The sequence below is a fragment of the Electrona antarctica genome (assembly GCF_951216825.1).
Source record: "Electrona antarctica genome assembly, chromosome: 8".
NCBI lineage: Eukaryota > Metazoa > Chordata > Actinopteri > Myctophiformes > Myctophidae > Electrona > Electrona antarctica.
Genome location: NC_136789.1, coordinates 11,537,010 through 11,553,050, shown reverse-complemented (window position 1 = coordinate 11,553,050; position 16,041 = coordinate 11,537,010). Strand labels below are relative to the sequence as shown.

At 42.5% G+C, this 16,041-nt stretch overlaps 1 protein-coding gene across 5 annotated transcripts in view; it reads left to right on the top strand.

Moving 5' to 3' along the window:
• ap2b1 (adaptor related protein complex 2 subunit beta 1) overlaps positions 1 to 15,697 on the top strand; it is a 28,741-nt gene extending 13,044 nt beyond the window's left edge. The window contains exons 10-24 of one of the 5 annotated variants that reach the window (XR_013790537.1): positions 859 to 974; positions 1,794 to 1,959; positions 2,464 to 2,562; positions 2,869 to 3,128; positions 3,652 to 3,850; positions 6,257 to 6,298; positions 6,793 to 6,951; positions 8,368 to 8,513; positions 9,118 to 9,247; positions 9,927 to 10,011; positions 11,013 to 11,099; positions 13,251 to 13,405; positions 13,916 to 14,041; positions 15,282 to 15,324; positions 15,490 to 15,697. Coding sequence is in view for 2 of the 5 variants with exons in the window: in XM_079507344.1 (XP_079363470.1) it covers positions 859 to 974; positions 1,794 to 1,959; positions 2,464 to 2,562; positions 2,869 to 3,128; positions 3,652 to 3,850; positions 6,257 to 6,298; positions 6,793 to 6,951; positions 8,368 to 8,513; positions 9,118 to 9,247; positions 9,927 to 10,011; positions 11,013 to 11,099; positions 13,251 to 13,405; positions 13,916 to 13,990 (1,719 nt within the window). In the remaining 3 variants the exon portion in view is untranslated. Of the gene's footprint in view, positions 1 to 858; positions 975 to 1,793; positions 1,960 to 2,463; positions 2,563 to 2,868; positions 3,129 to 3,651; positions 3,851 to 6,256; positions 6,299 to 6,792; positions 6,952 to 8,367; positions 8,514 to 9,117; positions 9,248 to 9,926; positions 10,012 to 11,012; positions 11,100 to 13,250; positions 13,406 to 13,915 lie in introns of all 5 variants that reach the window. The other 4 variants (XR_013790538.1, XR_013790539.1, XM_079507344.1 and 1 more) reach the window with 4 other exon arrangements.
• The last annotated feature ends 344 nt before the right edge of the window (positions 15,698 to 16,041 follow it).

The window sequence follows — 16,041 nt, the reverse complement described above, 5'->3', positions numbered from 1 at the left end:
GGCGCTAATGTAGGTCCGTTTCACGAAAATCCGCCTGAATATATTCCAATCATTTTTAATAGTGTCCAAAAATATTCCACAACAACAGGAGGGAATTGGGGCACACGGGCGCGGCCATTGTCCCTCATAGACTTTGCATTGCGCCTCAATTTCCCAGAAGCCCTGGGAACCCCGGTCACGTGATCCAAACGTGTGACATCTCCTACTGTGTCTGCTGGAAACCATGTATCTCTTGAAAGTGATCAGAAACAGTGAATTAAACAATGAAAACAAAAGTCGGGAATGTCGTGATCCGCAGGGAAAGATCTCTTTATCAATTAAGTCAGGAAAGTTGTGATCCGCTGGGAATGTGTATCAATAATGTGTACCTTTAAAATTAAGGTACCGCACACATGTACCGCACACACATGGATTACAATTCTCAGTCGCCAAGACTGATTTCAGTCATTTGGATTCCATATAGAAGCCAGCATGTCTTCTATGGAAGCATATCGTTCACCGAAAATAGCAGATCTATAAGCTCACAACACATCGCGCTGCAACATGTTTTGAGTTTATAGATCTGCTATTTTCGATTTCTAGTTATTTTAAGATTAGGTTTAGTTATTTTAGGATTATTTAGAGTATTTGAACTGATCTTAGAAGCATCTTCCATAGATATGTCTCAGAAATGTGATAAAAGCGAAGGTTTAAACTAAAGCCTACATTTCTTCAACTGGTCGGCTGTTATGTGGAACGGCAGTGACAAAGAACCATAGTACCTAAACATCATTAGTAAACTTTCAGTCAAGATTTTATTTTTGCTCTATTCCATAGTTATAGATATTTTCATTCTGACTTGTCTTCCACCCAACCCAGCAATCAGCCGAGCGCTGTGTGAGCACGCTGCTGGACCTGATTCAGACCAAGGTCAACTATGTGGTCCAGGAGGCCATCGTGGTCATCAGGGACATCTTCCGCAAGTACCCCAACAAGTAAGTGGAACAGCTGCCCGACACACCTTGATATCCTTTTTGATAGTGTTATTATAGACTCAGAACAAGTTCTTAGGAATTTGTAAATGTGCGAGAATGCAACACATTACCCATGGATTAAAGTTCTCAGACGCCACGACTCATTTCAGTCAGTTGGATTCCATAGAAGCTTCTTCTGTGAAAGCATGCTGCACACCGAAAATAGCAGATCTACATTATTATCGGTCATTAGTGAGCTATTTTCAGTCATTAGTTATTTTAAGATGAAAGAGTATTTGAACTAAGTGATCAAACAAGCACTAGAATACAACTGGTCTGCTGTTAGTTTCGAAGGATTATACCTTTATGTTTGATTTCTGTTCATTCATTAATTCTTTGGTGGAGAAAAAACAATTGATATAAAAACAAAGTTCAAATTTAGCTCCAGACTTCCCTCTCCAGAGCAACATTATAACTTCCTCCTGGGGGATCCCGAGGCGTTCCAAGGCCAGTGAGTCGATGTGATTCCTCCAACTGTGCCTTGGTCTTCCCTGGGGTCTCCTCCCAGTGGGACGTGCCTCGAGGACCTCCCTAGGGAGACGTCGGAGAGGCATCCTACCCAGACTCTGGCACCCCCTGAGCGTCAAAAATGCCCGATTATCGGCTAGTGTAAGGACACCTTAAGGGAGATGCCAGCCACCCGTCGAAGAAAACTCATTTCGGCCGCTTGTATTCGCGACCTAAAACATTACATTTTCAGTCACATCTTCATTCCATGCATTACCACTGAGTGGGCTTCAGGGGCCGCCTGACTCTGACTGCCTCTTGTCATTTCCTCAGATACGAGAGCATCATCGCCACGCTCTGCGAGAACCTGGACTCCCTGGACGAGCCGGACGCGCGCGCCGCCATGATATGGATCGTGGGCGAGTACGCCGAGAGGATCGACAACGCAGACGAGCTGCTGGAGAGCTTCCTGGAGGGTTTCCATGACGAGAGCACCCAGGTGAGACCCACGGACATGACCAAACAAGTCACATCGTGTCAACCTGGTTCAGTTGAATCATACTCTATGGGCAATTTGACTACTGTCTATACTTTTTAGCCTGTGACCCAAACTAGTGAAAATAGCAGATCTACAAGCTCACAAGGCGCCGCTTCGCACCGCGTTATGAGCTTGTAGATCGGCTATTTTCACTACTTCTTAAGCATTTGTTTTCTAATTTATGAAATGTCTTAGACTTTTCTTTTATTTCTTCCTGAAATGACTGAAAAAAAAGTTTTCAATTCATGAACAATTTAGCTTTTTTAATGTTTTGAAATAATGTTAATTAAAAACGAACGTAGGAAACAAAAACCAAAGGGACCCATACAAATGCGCCCGCCACCCACAAATGGATTCCGACCCACTGTTTGGGAAACAGTGGTCTATACTGTTGTAGTGTACATGACAATAAAGTAGTGTACATGACAATAAAGTATGTTGCAAATCGGTCTTTGTGACTTTCAGGTCCAGCTCACACTTCTCACTGCCATCGTCAAACTGTTCCTCAAGAAGCCGTCTGAAACCCAGGAACTGGTGCAGCAGGTCCTCAGCCTTGCCACTCAGGTGACACACACACACACACACACACACACGCTCAAATTCATATACACCTGCACCTACAAACGGGTAGGGAAATGCTGACTATTGCGCCAGCCACTTTGACATCTGTCATTCCTAGGAAGTCCTGTGAGGGCTCTCAATTAACGTTTGTATTCGTGGCACTATGAGTGCTTTGAAATTCGATGGCCGCCGCACATATTTTTCACAATTCAATGTTCATAGAGTGCACTGTCATAAACTAAATGAACTGAATGATAATAAAAATATAAACATCTCCTTTGGCGCCTGCTCTCTTCGTCTCCTCCGCAGGACTCCGACAACCCGGACCTGCGCGACAGGGGCTACATCTACTGGCGCCTGCTGTCCACCGACCCGGTGACGGCCAAGGAGGTGGTGCTGTCCGAGAAGCCGCTCATCTCAGAGGAGACTGACCTGATCGAGCCCACGCTCCTGGACGAGCTCATCTGCCACATCGGCTCACTGGCCTCCGTCTACCACAAGCCCCCCAACGCCTTCGTGGAAGGCAGCCACGGCATCCACCGCAAGCACCTCCCCATCCAGCACAGCAGGTCACTATTATTCTGCTTTGAAAAGCTTGTTTTCATCATGCCGTTTGCTAATGCCCGGTCATACGCACGGGCACGGTGTTACCTTGAAAAGGGCTCTGAAGCTCTGAATAGCTGGGCAAGGTTTCAACTGGTTCCAACTGAATTGACTGGTTCCAACTGACGATGGGCAGTATCGGTAGTTAGGATGACATGGTTGTACAGTGAAATTAATTTTGGATTTCTTAATTAACCAGCACGTGTGCATGTGTGTCAGCGCACAGCCCGCACCTGGGGTGTCTGTTCCTGTTGTCTGGTCTGGGACAGGGCAATATACAGTAGATATTATATTGATATCATTATATGAGACTAGATATCTTCTAAGATTTTAGATGGTGAAATTAGAAGATCTACACTCCCCCAACGCATTGCAGTGTGACATGTTGTGAGATTATAGGTGGGCTATTCTTTGCTGTTTTGGAAAACCTGTGAAAAATGAAACTACTTAGAGATGCTCTTTAAAAATGATCTCTCTCCCCCATGGCAGCATGGCAGACACAGGTGAGAGTCCCGTGAGCACAGGGCCGGCCGTCCCCACCATGGAGCAACCCAGCGTCATCCCCAGCCAGGGGGACCTCCTGGGGGACCTGCTCAACCTGGACCTGGGACCCCCGGTCAACGTGCCCCAGCAGTCCTCCATGCAGATGGGTGCCGTCGACCTGCTGGGAGGAGGCCTCGACAGTCTGGTGAGTGGGGAGGGAACACATGGATTCAAGTTCTCAGTCGCAATCCTGGTCTCTAAACTACCTCCCCCTGGCCAGCCGGGGCGCCTGATGGAGGGGAAAGGAACTGGTCGGAATAACGTGTTCCTTCCACGCACTACGTCCGGCCGGGGAAACTCTCCCCTGTCAGGTGAAAAGAAGCAGCTTGGACTCCTCATGCACAGAAGGAAGCATGAGGTCAGTCCGCTGCATTTACAACAGGGGGTAATTATCTCAAAATAGCATCACCCTCCCCAGGCTTGTAAACACCTCTCCAGGCTAGCTGGCTTACTATCATCACAGCTGCCGTAGAGATAAGAAACACAGCTGCCCTGGGGCTTCTTAAAGGTTCAACAAGGTTCAACCCAAAATTCCTTGACAAGATGCTTGAGTTTGATTTCCATAAAGTAAGTTCCAATGAATCATGTTCCAATCCATCATATTAACGTTCACTAGGGATGTCCCAATCAACTTTCTTTGTCCGATAGCGATTTGAGTAATTATTACAGTTTAATATTGAGTATATATTTTTGTTTAAAATAAAAAAAAAGTCAGTGCATATCATTAGTTTAACAGAATCTATGCCAGACCCGCGATTTCTCGGGATTCGTGCTTGCAACCTCCTTTGCCAACACGATAAATCTCAGGTTTGTTTAATGTAATTTAATCCAGAATTAATAGTACCCTATTGGTCTGAATATAAAGCCATAAACACACCAAAGGTGTATCGTCTTATAATCAGAGTCGTCTTATATTCGGCCCAATACGGTATTTTATTTAACGTTTTTAGCATCCATCGTTAGCCTCCGGTGGCTCCCATGGTGTGTAGTCATCGAATATCCAAAAACTCCTCGTGCATGCGCACGCTCGCGATCTAAAGCATTTTTGGGCTCAGATTGAGATAAAGGAGCATGTTTAGAGCTTAATAAAACATTAATTCGAGCTCACGCTATGCATAATAACAGTTCGAGTGGCAGATCATGGCTGTGAGCAAGCCTGGCGCGACGCCCCTGTAAAAAACTCAAGTAGATTCTGGTGTGCGCACTGCGCTGTGACACAGTGCAAATGTACAGTATCATAAAGTATCATAAATGTTCAGTATCAACTCCAAATGTCAGTTGTGAAACTACTTGCCATGGGATCTACATCAGTGGTTCCCAAACTTTTCAGCCCGTGACCCAAAGCAGAAATGTGATATTCGCCAATATCTAACCAAACTAGTGAAAACAGCAGATCTACAAGCTCACAACATGTCGCTTTGTGCCAAGTTGTGAGCTTGTAGATCAGCTATTTTCACTACTTCTTCTTAAATATTTGTTCTAATTTATGGAATTTCTTCGATTTTTCTTTCATTTCTTCATGATATTACTGAAATGATCATTGGATTTTGTTATTCATTCATGAAAAGTTTTGCTTTCTTGGGAATGTTTTTTGAAAATGTTTTGAAGTAATAATAATTTAAAACCAAATGTAGGAAACCAAAACTAAGGGGACCCATAACAATGTGTCCACAGCCCACAAATGGGTCCCGACCCACTGTTTGGGAAACTGTGATCTACATCATCTGATCTAAGAGTTGCTTCTCAAAAATAAATGGTGGTAGTTTGTGACTGCGTGCAGACCTGATTGATACCTGCCTGCAGCTTTAAAGCTGTGCTCTGCACTGGCCGGATAGGGTGTTTTTGTGCTCAGCTTCATGAGTCCACCTCTTCTCTTAAAATCCATGGTTTCCTCTGGCTTGCACACCACAACAAGGAAGGCGCAAAAGGGAAAAAACCTACTGCTCCCATGCATGAACAACACATTACTAAGTACATTTTAATACAAACACAATTCATTTTATTTTATCAGCTGTTTGACTGCATTAACTTGTGTTTCTTTACTTTCCACATGTACAGTATATTGTGCGTCAGGGGATAAGGGGACATGGAGGTTCTCTACGGGAGGATTAGGGCGATCCTGGGCTACAGTATATTGACTACATTCAGTAGATATATCGGTGCAGAATGTTAAATCTGGTTTCTATTAGGATTACTTCTAATAAATAACAACAGATAGTATTTTTCTGGCCATTTTCCAGACCTTTGACCGTTCACAAACTTCTATCCTTTGACATCTGGCTCACTCACAGTACTAATAATATTTTTAATTGTCTTCCACTTTAACATTCAGCTTTTGTTTTCTCCAAACTGATGGAGCAGCTTGGACAGATCTGTACTCTTATCCTTGTGTCTTAACAATATGTGGAGGTGATGTTTTCCCATGTCGAGTTGAGGGTCACTCCTAATGGTGGTTTTGTGGTCTGTCTTTTGTCTCTGTTCTCCATCTGTCCTGTCTTTTTGTTGTGGACGCTGGCTATGGGCGCCTCTCTCTTCTCCCTCTCTCCTGTAGCTCGGGGGAGACCTGGGCGGAGGTGTTGGGGGAAGTCCAGCAGTAAGTTGAGTCCTTTCGTTTAGCCGCCTGCTCGCCTATCTGCATGCTGCATGCTGTTTAGTCGCTACCCTTGAACTTAACCCACCACAGACAGCCACCCTAGGTGGCTGTCTGTGGAATTACACGTAGTGTAATTCCAGTCACACATGCCTCACCTTCTGGCCTTCCATGGCTTTTGATTGGGGTGTGGGCACCTGGCAGGCAAGTCATTATTAGGCAATCCCATACTGACATCATGTCAGTATGGGATTGGAGCTTGGCCTGATAAGTGAAAGTAGTCACATTTTGAAATGTACAGTAGCTCACCAGACTGTGGTCAATAATGCTGTTAGACTCTTGTTAATTAATAATGTTTTTTATTTTATTTTACTTGAATGATCCAATTTCTTTCAGATCGTCTTGAGTAGCTAGTTGACATCTCCGGTGTGCCAGTCAAGCACATTGAAGGTAACTTTTTAATGCTGACATTTAGTGTGTGTTGTCTGTTGATTCAGGTGGGACAGAACTTTATCCCCTCGTCTGTCCCCAACACATTTGCACCCTCTCCCACGCCAGCACCTGCAGCGGCAGCCAGCAGCAGCGGTCTCAACGATCTGTTTGAGCTTTCCACAGGCATGGCCATCACCACAGGAGGCTATGCGGCACCTAAATCTGTGAGTTCACACAGCTATGATACAGTCAAAAAATAAGCTCTAAAGATATTTTCAAATATATTTTGAACGGAAATGACAAACAGATTACTCAGATTTTGTGAGGTGTAGTTCCAGACTAGCATTCAGAGATTGTGGAATTGTAAAAGTGTTTTAACCACTGAACACTAATAGTTCCTTGACCGAGGTGCCCCTGTGGTCTATTCGGCCTCCTTCTTTTCCCCCTCTACATCAAATATCTTCACCAAAAATAGCCCATCTACAAGCTCACAACATGTATTGCAGAATCAGAATATCTTTATTATCATTGTACGAAACAACAAAATTGAGTAGCAATCCAGCTCAGTGCATTTAAAGACCTGCACCCAGATCTGCAAGCTCACAATGAAGAAAACATACATTGTGCAATATGTTTTAATGTATGTGTTCTTATATTCTTAGTATTTTATGTCTTTTTTTAAATGCACTGAGCTGGATTGCTACTCAATTTTGTTTCGTACAATGATAATAAAGATATTCTGATTCTGCAATACATGTTGTGAGCTTGTAGATGGGGGTGCAGGTCTTTTTTCCGACCGCCAAAATTCCGACGGGCAACAGTCTGGGGAGAGAGAGGGGGGTGTGCCTACTTTGACAGCCCTTGGGCATGCAAATTGATTCCCCCCCCCCCCCCCCCCCCACGCAAACACACCCCACCCACACCCCCCCACGCACACACACACACACTCTCTAAGCCTTAGAGGCGCTACACGCCTTAGAGTCTAAGGCGTGTAGCGATTATATACTCTCTCTCTCTCTCTCTCCCTCCCTCGCACGCGACACCCCCCCACACACCCCCCCCCCCCCCCACGCACACACACACGGTGGGGCGTGCGGCCGATAGGTGGGGGTGGGGGGGGTTGCGTGCGGCCGATAGGTAGGGGGGGGGGGGGCGGGGGACAATTAACAAACTGAATCAATTTGCATGCCCAAGGGCTGCCAAAGTAGGCTGGGCCCCGCCCTCCCCCTCCTCCACACACCCCCCTCTCTCTCCCCAAGCCAAAGTCTCTAGTGTCGGACCATTGCCTGGTCTAAACAACGGTTTTCGGACAATTGCCGGAACTATTGTCTGTATAATGCCATGTCGGACCGTTGGCGGTAAAAGCCCATATTTCGGGCGATAGTCCGACCATTGCCCGTCGGATTTTTGGCGGGTCGGAAAAGCGTACGGATCCCTGCAGATCTGCCATTTGTGACTGCCGAATGTCTATTCTATTTTGTTATGACATGCATGTTGTAGTAGTATGGGGACACTTGGGTTCATGTGGTTAAGCAAGCAAAGTGTGGTTGTACATTTGCAAATTCACGATCCAATCAGAATCGCTGTTGTCATATGGCACTAGATAGATTTTTATGAGTTTCTTTGGTCCGTTTCACTAGGTGTGGCTGCCAGCAGTCAAAGCCAAGGGGCTAGAAATCTCTGGGACCTTCTCTCGCCGCCAAGGCCACATGTATATGGACATGACATTTACCAATAAGGCACTGCAACATATGACCGACTTCGCTGTCCAGTTCAACAAGAATAGGTTTGTGTGCATCAAGTATCGAACAATGTTGGGGAACAAACTGAAACTGCATCATCATAATAGTGTAGTTAACCTCTTCAGTCACATATATGTTGTCAAAAATAGCTGATCTACAAGCTCAAACCCATCGCAAAGGTTGATGAGCTTGTAGATCAACTATTTTCGGTGTGTGACACTACTACTAACACACGGGAATATATCACAAAAGCAACACACATAAGCATGAATATAATTTGACTTCTCCAATAGAGCACTGATATGAAGGCTGATGTCAATATCGATAGTGGGCTATAAGTCCACGGGTTTGTGTACTGCTGCCAAATTAGTTACATTCTTGCTAGAAACACACTGTATCAAATATGAGTAACTGACTGTCATAAACGATACAGAGACACCTCCCCGACAATATCGCAGAGACAGTTTGTTTATTTTTGGACCACAATTCTTATATGAGACGATTTTAAGATGACCCCATGTTATTCTCCATAATGAAAAACGTTATGCGAACCGAGCGAGTGACGTCAGGACTTCTGCTCTCTATCTCTGACAATAGTTGCAGATTGAATGCAGTCTGACTGATTTTGTGGTTGCTTTGTGTGTCTAGTTTTGGGATGATACCCACCAGCCCTCTGCCCGTCCACACTCCACTGATGCCCAGTCAGAGCATTGAGCTCTCCCTTCCTCTCAACACCATCGGTCCTGTCATGAAGATGGACCCTCTCAATAATCTGCAGGTATGACCGCAGCACTGGCCTGCTGCTACATGCACTTACTTTATCAATTCACACACAGAACATCAATAGGCTCAGGTTGTTTGTGTATATTTTATGTTATTTCGTATTATGGGCAAAAGATACAATTTCCAATGAGTATATGACACCCCAATTAGGGATGCACCGAATGGGAAATTCTATATATATATATATATATATATATATATATATATATATATATATATATATATATTTTTTTTTACCAGTTTTTGCTGTCATGGCCGTACCTTTGTTGTTTGATAATGGCAAAATACATTTTGATCACGTCATCACAACAAAACTAAATTACGAAAGTTGTTCTTTGGCTATTCGGTTTCGGCTCTAAAATCAACCGAATCGCACCGAAGTTTCGGTGGCCGAATATTCGGTGCATCCATAACCCCAATCAAACAAGTGTAGCAGCTAACAGGACATATTATTAAACTGAAATGTTTAAATGAATATCAACACACACACTGTTAAACAAACTAACAAAGTAACATGCACTCGCCTTAGAACAATTCAATGCAATGTGTCATATTGAACAAAAGCTGTCACTATTATGCAGTTTGTGTACTGTATGTGCATTATGAATGTGAGCAACATTAAGTCTGAGAAGAATGTCAATTTCATATAATGGTTTTGTTTACCACATCTGCAGGTGGCAGTGAAGAACAACATAGATGTCTTCTACTTCAGTGGGCTTATTCCTCTCAATATATTCTTTGTAGAAGATGGAAAAATGGGTATGTTTTCAGTTTTCAGTGTCACATCTTTATGTTGATCATCATGTGTTCAAAGGCGAATTCCGGACCAGCCGTTTTTTTTTTTTTTTTACCTTAACACTTTAAGGGCATACTACGCGTTACCCACATTTTAATCAAATATTCTACGCTGCCGAGATTTTTTTATTACCTTTAGATCATACGCTGAAGTATCTGGGCTTTTGATCGGCGAAAATCCGCCGAAAATAGGTTCCTCCGTGTGTTATTTTCGATCGCACCACCTGCCATCTTGGTACGCCACAAGACGGGTGCATAAGACTGCATTCCATGAGGCCGTGTCTTCTGTTCACTTGCATTGGACTCAATTTCCCAGCAGCCCAGCGCATGGCCCGATTTCCGGTTTCGACATCATAACATGAAGGTCTCATCTCCAGGTCCGCGCAAAGCCGGAGTTTCTTTTTAATTATTAAAATACAGCGAATTAAACGCATTAAACAAATAGCGGGAATGTCGTATTATGCAGCGGCGGAACACTGGAGTAAACAATAGCGGCCGTCAAACTGTTTTAAGATGATGACACTGTATCCATTGATCACTGGAAGTCGCAGGGAAAACAACTCCATGGCGAGCGTTCCATACCAATTTAGCGGATTTACCCGTTGTGCGGGTCGAACGGTAAATCTCTTCTTCGATCGCGCGATAATTATTATTTTTTGTTTACATCTGTTGTAGATGACGTGGAAAACAAGTCCATAGAATGTTGTCGCTCTGTGGCTTCCGCCTCGGCCAGAACGGCGTTTGACCCCGCCTACCTTCTTAGAGCCTATATTGTTTTTAGTTTTTTCGCTACTAACAGTGGTTCACATACACATTATCAACATAATTCAGTACAAAACGGCTCCTGCGGAATTCTCCTTTAACACTTTCCCTCCCATTCACGAGTTACACAAGTTATGTTTTCATTGTTTAATTCGCCGTTTGTGTTTTTGTTTTTTCTCTCATGTTGTCTCTTTCCTCTCCAGAGCGCCAGGTGTTCCTAGCCACCTGGAAGGACATCCCCAACGAAAATGAGCTGCAGTACCAGATTAAGGAGTGTCACCTAAATGCAGGTATGTCTTTCTGTATACAGATAGTCTATATAGGAAATATCTTATGAGTGTGGCAGTGTTGATTTTGACAGCAAATTTTGATTCGTAGTATTTTGAATAACATTTGATTTAGTTTTAGTCATATTTTATTCATCTGAAATCTGTCTAGTCTGTCTAGTTTTAAAATATTTTGGCATCGTAATGCCGTAAAATAGTTGTAAAATAGCCGATACAACCTCACAGCGTGTCGCAGCGCGATGAGTTGTGAGCTTGCAGATCTATTTTCAGCATGCAACCAAGCATAATGATTTGTATTTTAGTTTTACTGGATCTCTTCTCCACTAGTCCCTCCCTAATATTTTCATCTAGTTTTTATTGTTGATGAAATTGTCATTATATTTAGTCTCAGTTTTAGTCATCATAGCTTAGTTTTTATTTAGAAAAAAGGCAGTCGACGAACATGACAAAGTCATAGTTTTATTCGAAGAAATTAACACTGGTATTTGGTCTGTATTGGAAATATCGGTGCGGGTGCATAAGCAATAACTTTGTCTAGAATGTCTACTTGCTGTCCTAATTACTTTTAGTACATACGTTTCATTAGCATTTTAATTACGGTAACAATTGTTTGAATAAACAATAGTTATTATAGTGTTACCAGTTGTTGATAAAGTACTTAACAATGATGGACAAACAGGGATCCCTGTAGTCAGACACCATCTTGATTTAGTTTTTCTTCTGTTCTCTCTCCATCCGCATGCATGTCTTCTTGGTGACCTTTCACTTCTCCTATGCCTGAAGGAGCCGGCTCAAACCCCCTCCTTCCTTTCAGAAGCCTCTCATAATCCTGCTAGTGTCAGTGGACGGCAACGCAATGGCTGCAGTTCTTAGAAGTCTTGCTAAATAGCACACAGCCACAGATGGCTCCACACTCAGGTTTTCTGGTAGTTGTAGCATGTGTGGTTGAAATCCCATTAGTATAGACCAGTGGTGTGTCCCAAATCCCACTAGACCAGTCAGTTGAGTCAGACTAGTCCCCGAATAGTGTCAGTCGATACCCTGGCAAATCCGGAATATTAACCCAGAGAATGTTCAACTTTGTTCAACCGATTTAAATCAACTTAGTACATTTTACGTTGCTGTCAGGAGGAAACCACCTAACTCCATTTTTTACATTTATTTTTCTTCATAAATCAGTGCTATTGAACACACTACGTCTGTGTGTTGGTTAAAAACATATTGAACCAATGAAAAGTAGTAAAAATCACTTATATAAACAATATATAAAGTCACAACACCAACTTTGATGAGGCAGTGTTGCTTTGTTTTCAAAATATATGGTTTTCATTTTCTGAAAAATATAATTTTTCATTTTCTGAAAAAAATACATATTTAAGTTTTTTTCTGAAAAATGAACATTTTGGAGTTAGGTGGTTTCTTCCCGACATCAGATATATATATATATATATTCTCTATATACACACACAGTAATAACTATGATCTCCATACATTCACACGAGTGAATGAGTAAAACTCAAGCCTTCATCAGTACCCACGTTTGAAGCAAACTACCATTGAAGCAAGGCACTTAAACCCCAACTGCTCCAGTAGGCTTGTACTGGGATAAACAATGAACACCTAAGCATTACCAGGAGCAGAAGGTTTCTTAACTAATTTACTGCCGATATTGCCATCTGGTGTCAGAAAAAGAGTACTCCAGGACCGCCGCCCAGTCTTTTAATACAGGGAGACTCTTAGTTTGAAAGCCGCTTCACTGGGAAACCGAGACCCAGGAGGTGAATTATTGTAAATTAATGTTTTAATGTAACAGGTCCCGCGATTGTTATTTAATTCACCCAAAACATACATTTTGTAACCAAGGATCATATCGTTTAGAGAAATGAGCCGCAAATCAAGCTTGTTTTGAGCCAAAAAGAAGAATCCGGGATATTACCATTCTAAAAACTGCATCCCCATAGACAGCAGAAGCCAGTGGAATTTTCATTTATTTTATTTTTTTGTATTTGTTTGGCATCGCACCCGAACCGGAATGTTATGAGCACGTACAGGACACAGTTGTGAACCGTAATCAATTGATATTAAAAAAGGCGTGAAAATGCGGTGGGTGAGTTACTGAGTGCTAGTATTGAATGGTTGACTCTGGTCTTATAGATACTGTGTCGGGGAAGCTGCAGAGCAACAATATCTACACTATTGCCAAGAGGAACGTGGAGGGACAAGACATGCTCTACCAGTCCCTCAAACTCACCAATGGTATCTGGATCTTGGCTGAGCTCCGAATTCAGCCGGGCAATCCCAACTACACGGTAAGGGTCCACCTTTGGGGTGCTGACATCTTCTCACAGCTGTCATGTCTGGGAAGGGGACAGACGGCATATACAGTAACATACATTAGCATGGGACACTAGGTAATGCTAGTTTATCACTTTGTGTCCACTTTCCATCATCAAAGTTGCTCACTTCACAAAATCAATTACTTTCAATTACTTGATGCTTTTGCATGTTAGATTAATTATAATTAACCCATTAAATCATTAAATTAGATCTACAAGCGCACAGTGCATGCAGTGCTAAAACAATATGTGTGAGAACTATTGATTAGAAGGCATTTGTAGAGTCAGCCTCAGTTCGTAATGGTTTAAATTTGATTGCACACAGTTGGGCTCCTCTAACATGATATTTGGTGAATAAAAATAGAAATACCGTGGATGTAAAAGGACGTTTTGGGATTCTTACACCATCCGATCTCTCGCTCTGTCTCACTCTCTCTCGCTCTTTCTCTGTCTCGGTCTCTCTCTCTCTCTCTCTCTCTGTAGTTGTCATTGAAGTGCCGGGCCCCTGAGGTGTCCCAGTATGTCTACCAGGTGTACGACTCAGTCCTGAAGGCCTGAGCCCCTTCCTCGTCCTAACTCCTAATGCCACATTGTATCCTATATATCTCCGTAAGAAAAGAACGAACATAGCAGAGTTGAGCTTTCTTTGATATTACAGGCGATTACCAAAACAAATTAAACTCCATGGTTGAAAGCCGCATTTATGCTTGGTTGCATCCTGGTGTTGCATCCATTAAATAGCAGATCTACAAGCTCACCACACGTTATGTGACGCGTGGTGAGCTTGTAGATCTGCACAACACCAGCACGCAACTTAAGGTGGCCTTACACTAGCCAATTTTTTTCAATATGTAATCTGATAGCACCACACACTACAGGATAATCGGAGCGGGGCAGAGCAAATATCAAACATTCTTGATGTTGATCGGGCCGATCCCGATCGCGCTTTGAGCGGCCCCGAGCATCGGCTAGTGTAAGGCCACCTTAAGTATAAATGAGGCTGTTAGCATTGTATTCTACATGTACAGTCAGTGTACCGCATACCAAATACCCCCAAACTTTTGGTAATGTCCCACGAGAGTTTTACACAATTGATGTTGGCGTTTCCTTTATTTTGGTACTTGCCTGTATTATTCTGTGCACTTGTTCAGCACCCCACTCCAATATTTACCAATGTGAAACGAGTTATATCCCCCCATTCCATCCTTAACTTAGATGTCTTAATGTTGTAAGACGTGATTGATGGTAAAACTCCAGTCAAGTGAAAAAAAGATCACCTACGAAGCCATTGTCTTGTTTTATTACTGTGAGATGCTCCTATTTCCTCTTGGATTATTTTTTTATACTTATTCTGGTTTTAATAGTACTTTAGACTGATCACACCATCCATTCTATAAATATTCCATGAGTGACTATCTGCTATGTTTTATTGAACACTTTGCTAACTGAACGAGTTTCAACGTGAAATGCAGCGAATACTACATGAGCCAATAATAACCTATGCCTATGGTGGAGTGATGGCCCTCATTTGTTTTTGGAACCACATACTCTGCAAACCACTAATTAAGGCACGCTGTTACTGTTTGCACGTCAGTGCCATTCCCTTTTTGCATTTCTTTGTCACCGTTTGCACATGAGTGCCATTCCTTTGTGTTGTTGTTTTTTTGCATTTCTTTGTTATTGTTGTAACATCAGTGCCATTCCTTTTCTTGCATTTCTTTGACATCCTTTGTACACCAGTGCCATTCCTCTTTTTTTTCTTATGTTATTGTTTGCAAATCAGTGGCAGTATGTTTTTTTTTTGCTGCTGATAATTTCATGTCTCATCCTTGTTTTTACAATTGCCCAGTCTACTGCAGCAACAGGTGCAGCTAGGTGTACAGTACAGCACAGTACGTAGCTATAATTGTCATCCTATTCTTCCTGATTCTACCTCCATATATCCTTACTTGTTTTCATTTTGCAGTATACAGTAATTGTACCAGTTGTGAATGGGAAACATTCTACACGCAATAATGCACTATTAACAATTTCATCCCCTTGTCATTCTGATGCAGTCATACAGGCTAGATGGACACTCGCATGGGCAAAATCAAACAACCTGGTCCAAAATACTCACTCTAATGGTGTTTCCAATATTTACATTGTAATCTATGGTTGAATGTTAACACATTGTTAACAGAGTTATTAATCAATGTATTGCTCCATTGTTCCCCCTGTTCTGTCAATTTTTATCTGTCAATAAAAATATAAAATCCTAATTAATCTACAGTAGCTGTATTCTAAATTAAGTCTGGCCTGTATTCCCTTTAAGTCCACTGTTGGTATTATTAAACATTGTGTACCGGATTTCCACATTGATACTGGTCTGAAATGTCAGTCAAAAAGGCTTGTGTTTGTATTGTGCTTTTTGTGTATTAACCTACTGTAGCTACACAATTGAAACATGGGAGTTTCTTGCCACAAATTACCACACATCTCCAAAGCCAGATTTTTTTTTAAACCACTTTATCTTAACCTTATCACACCGTAGTAGCCTATATCCAAAACGGTAGCCAGCAATATATAAATGTCTAGAGAGAATTATCTTGGCATCTGATGAAATTGTT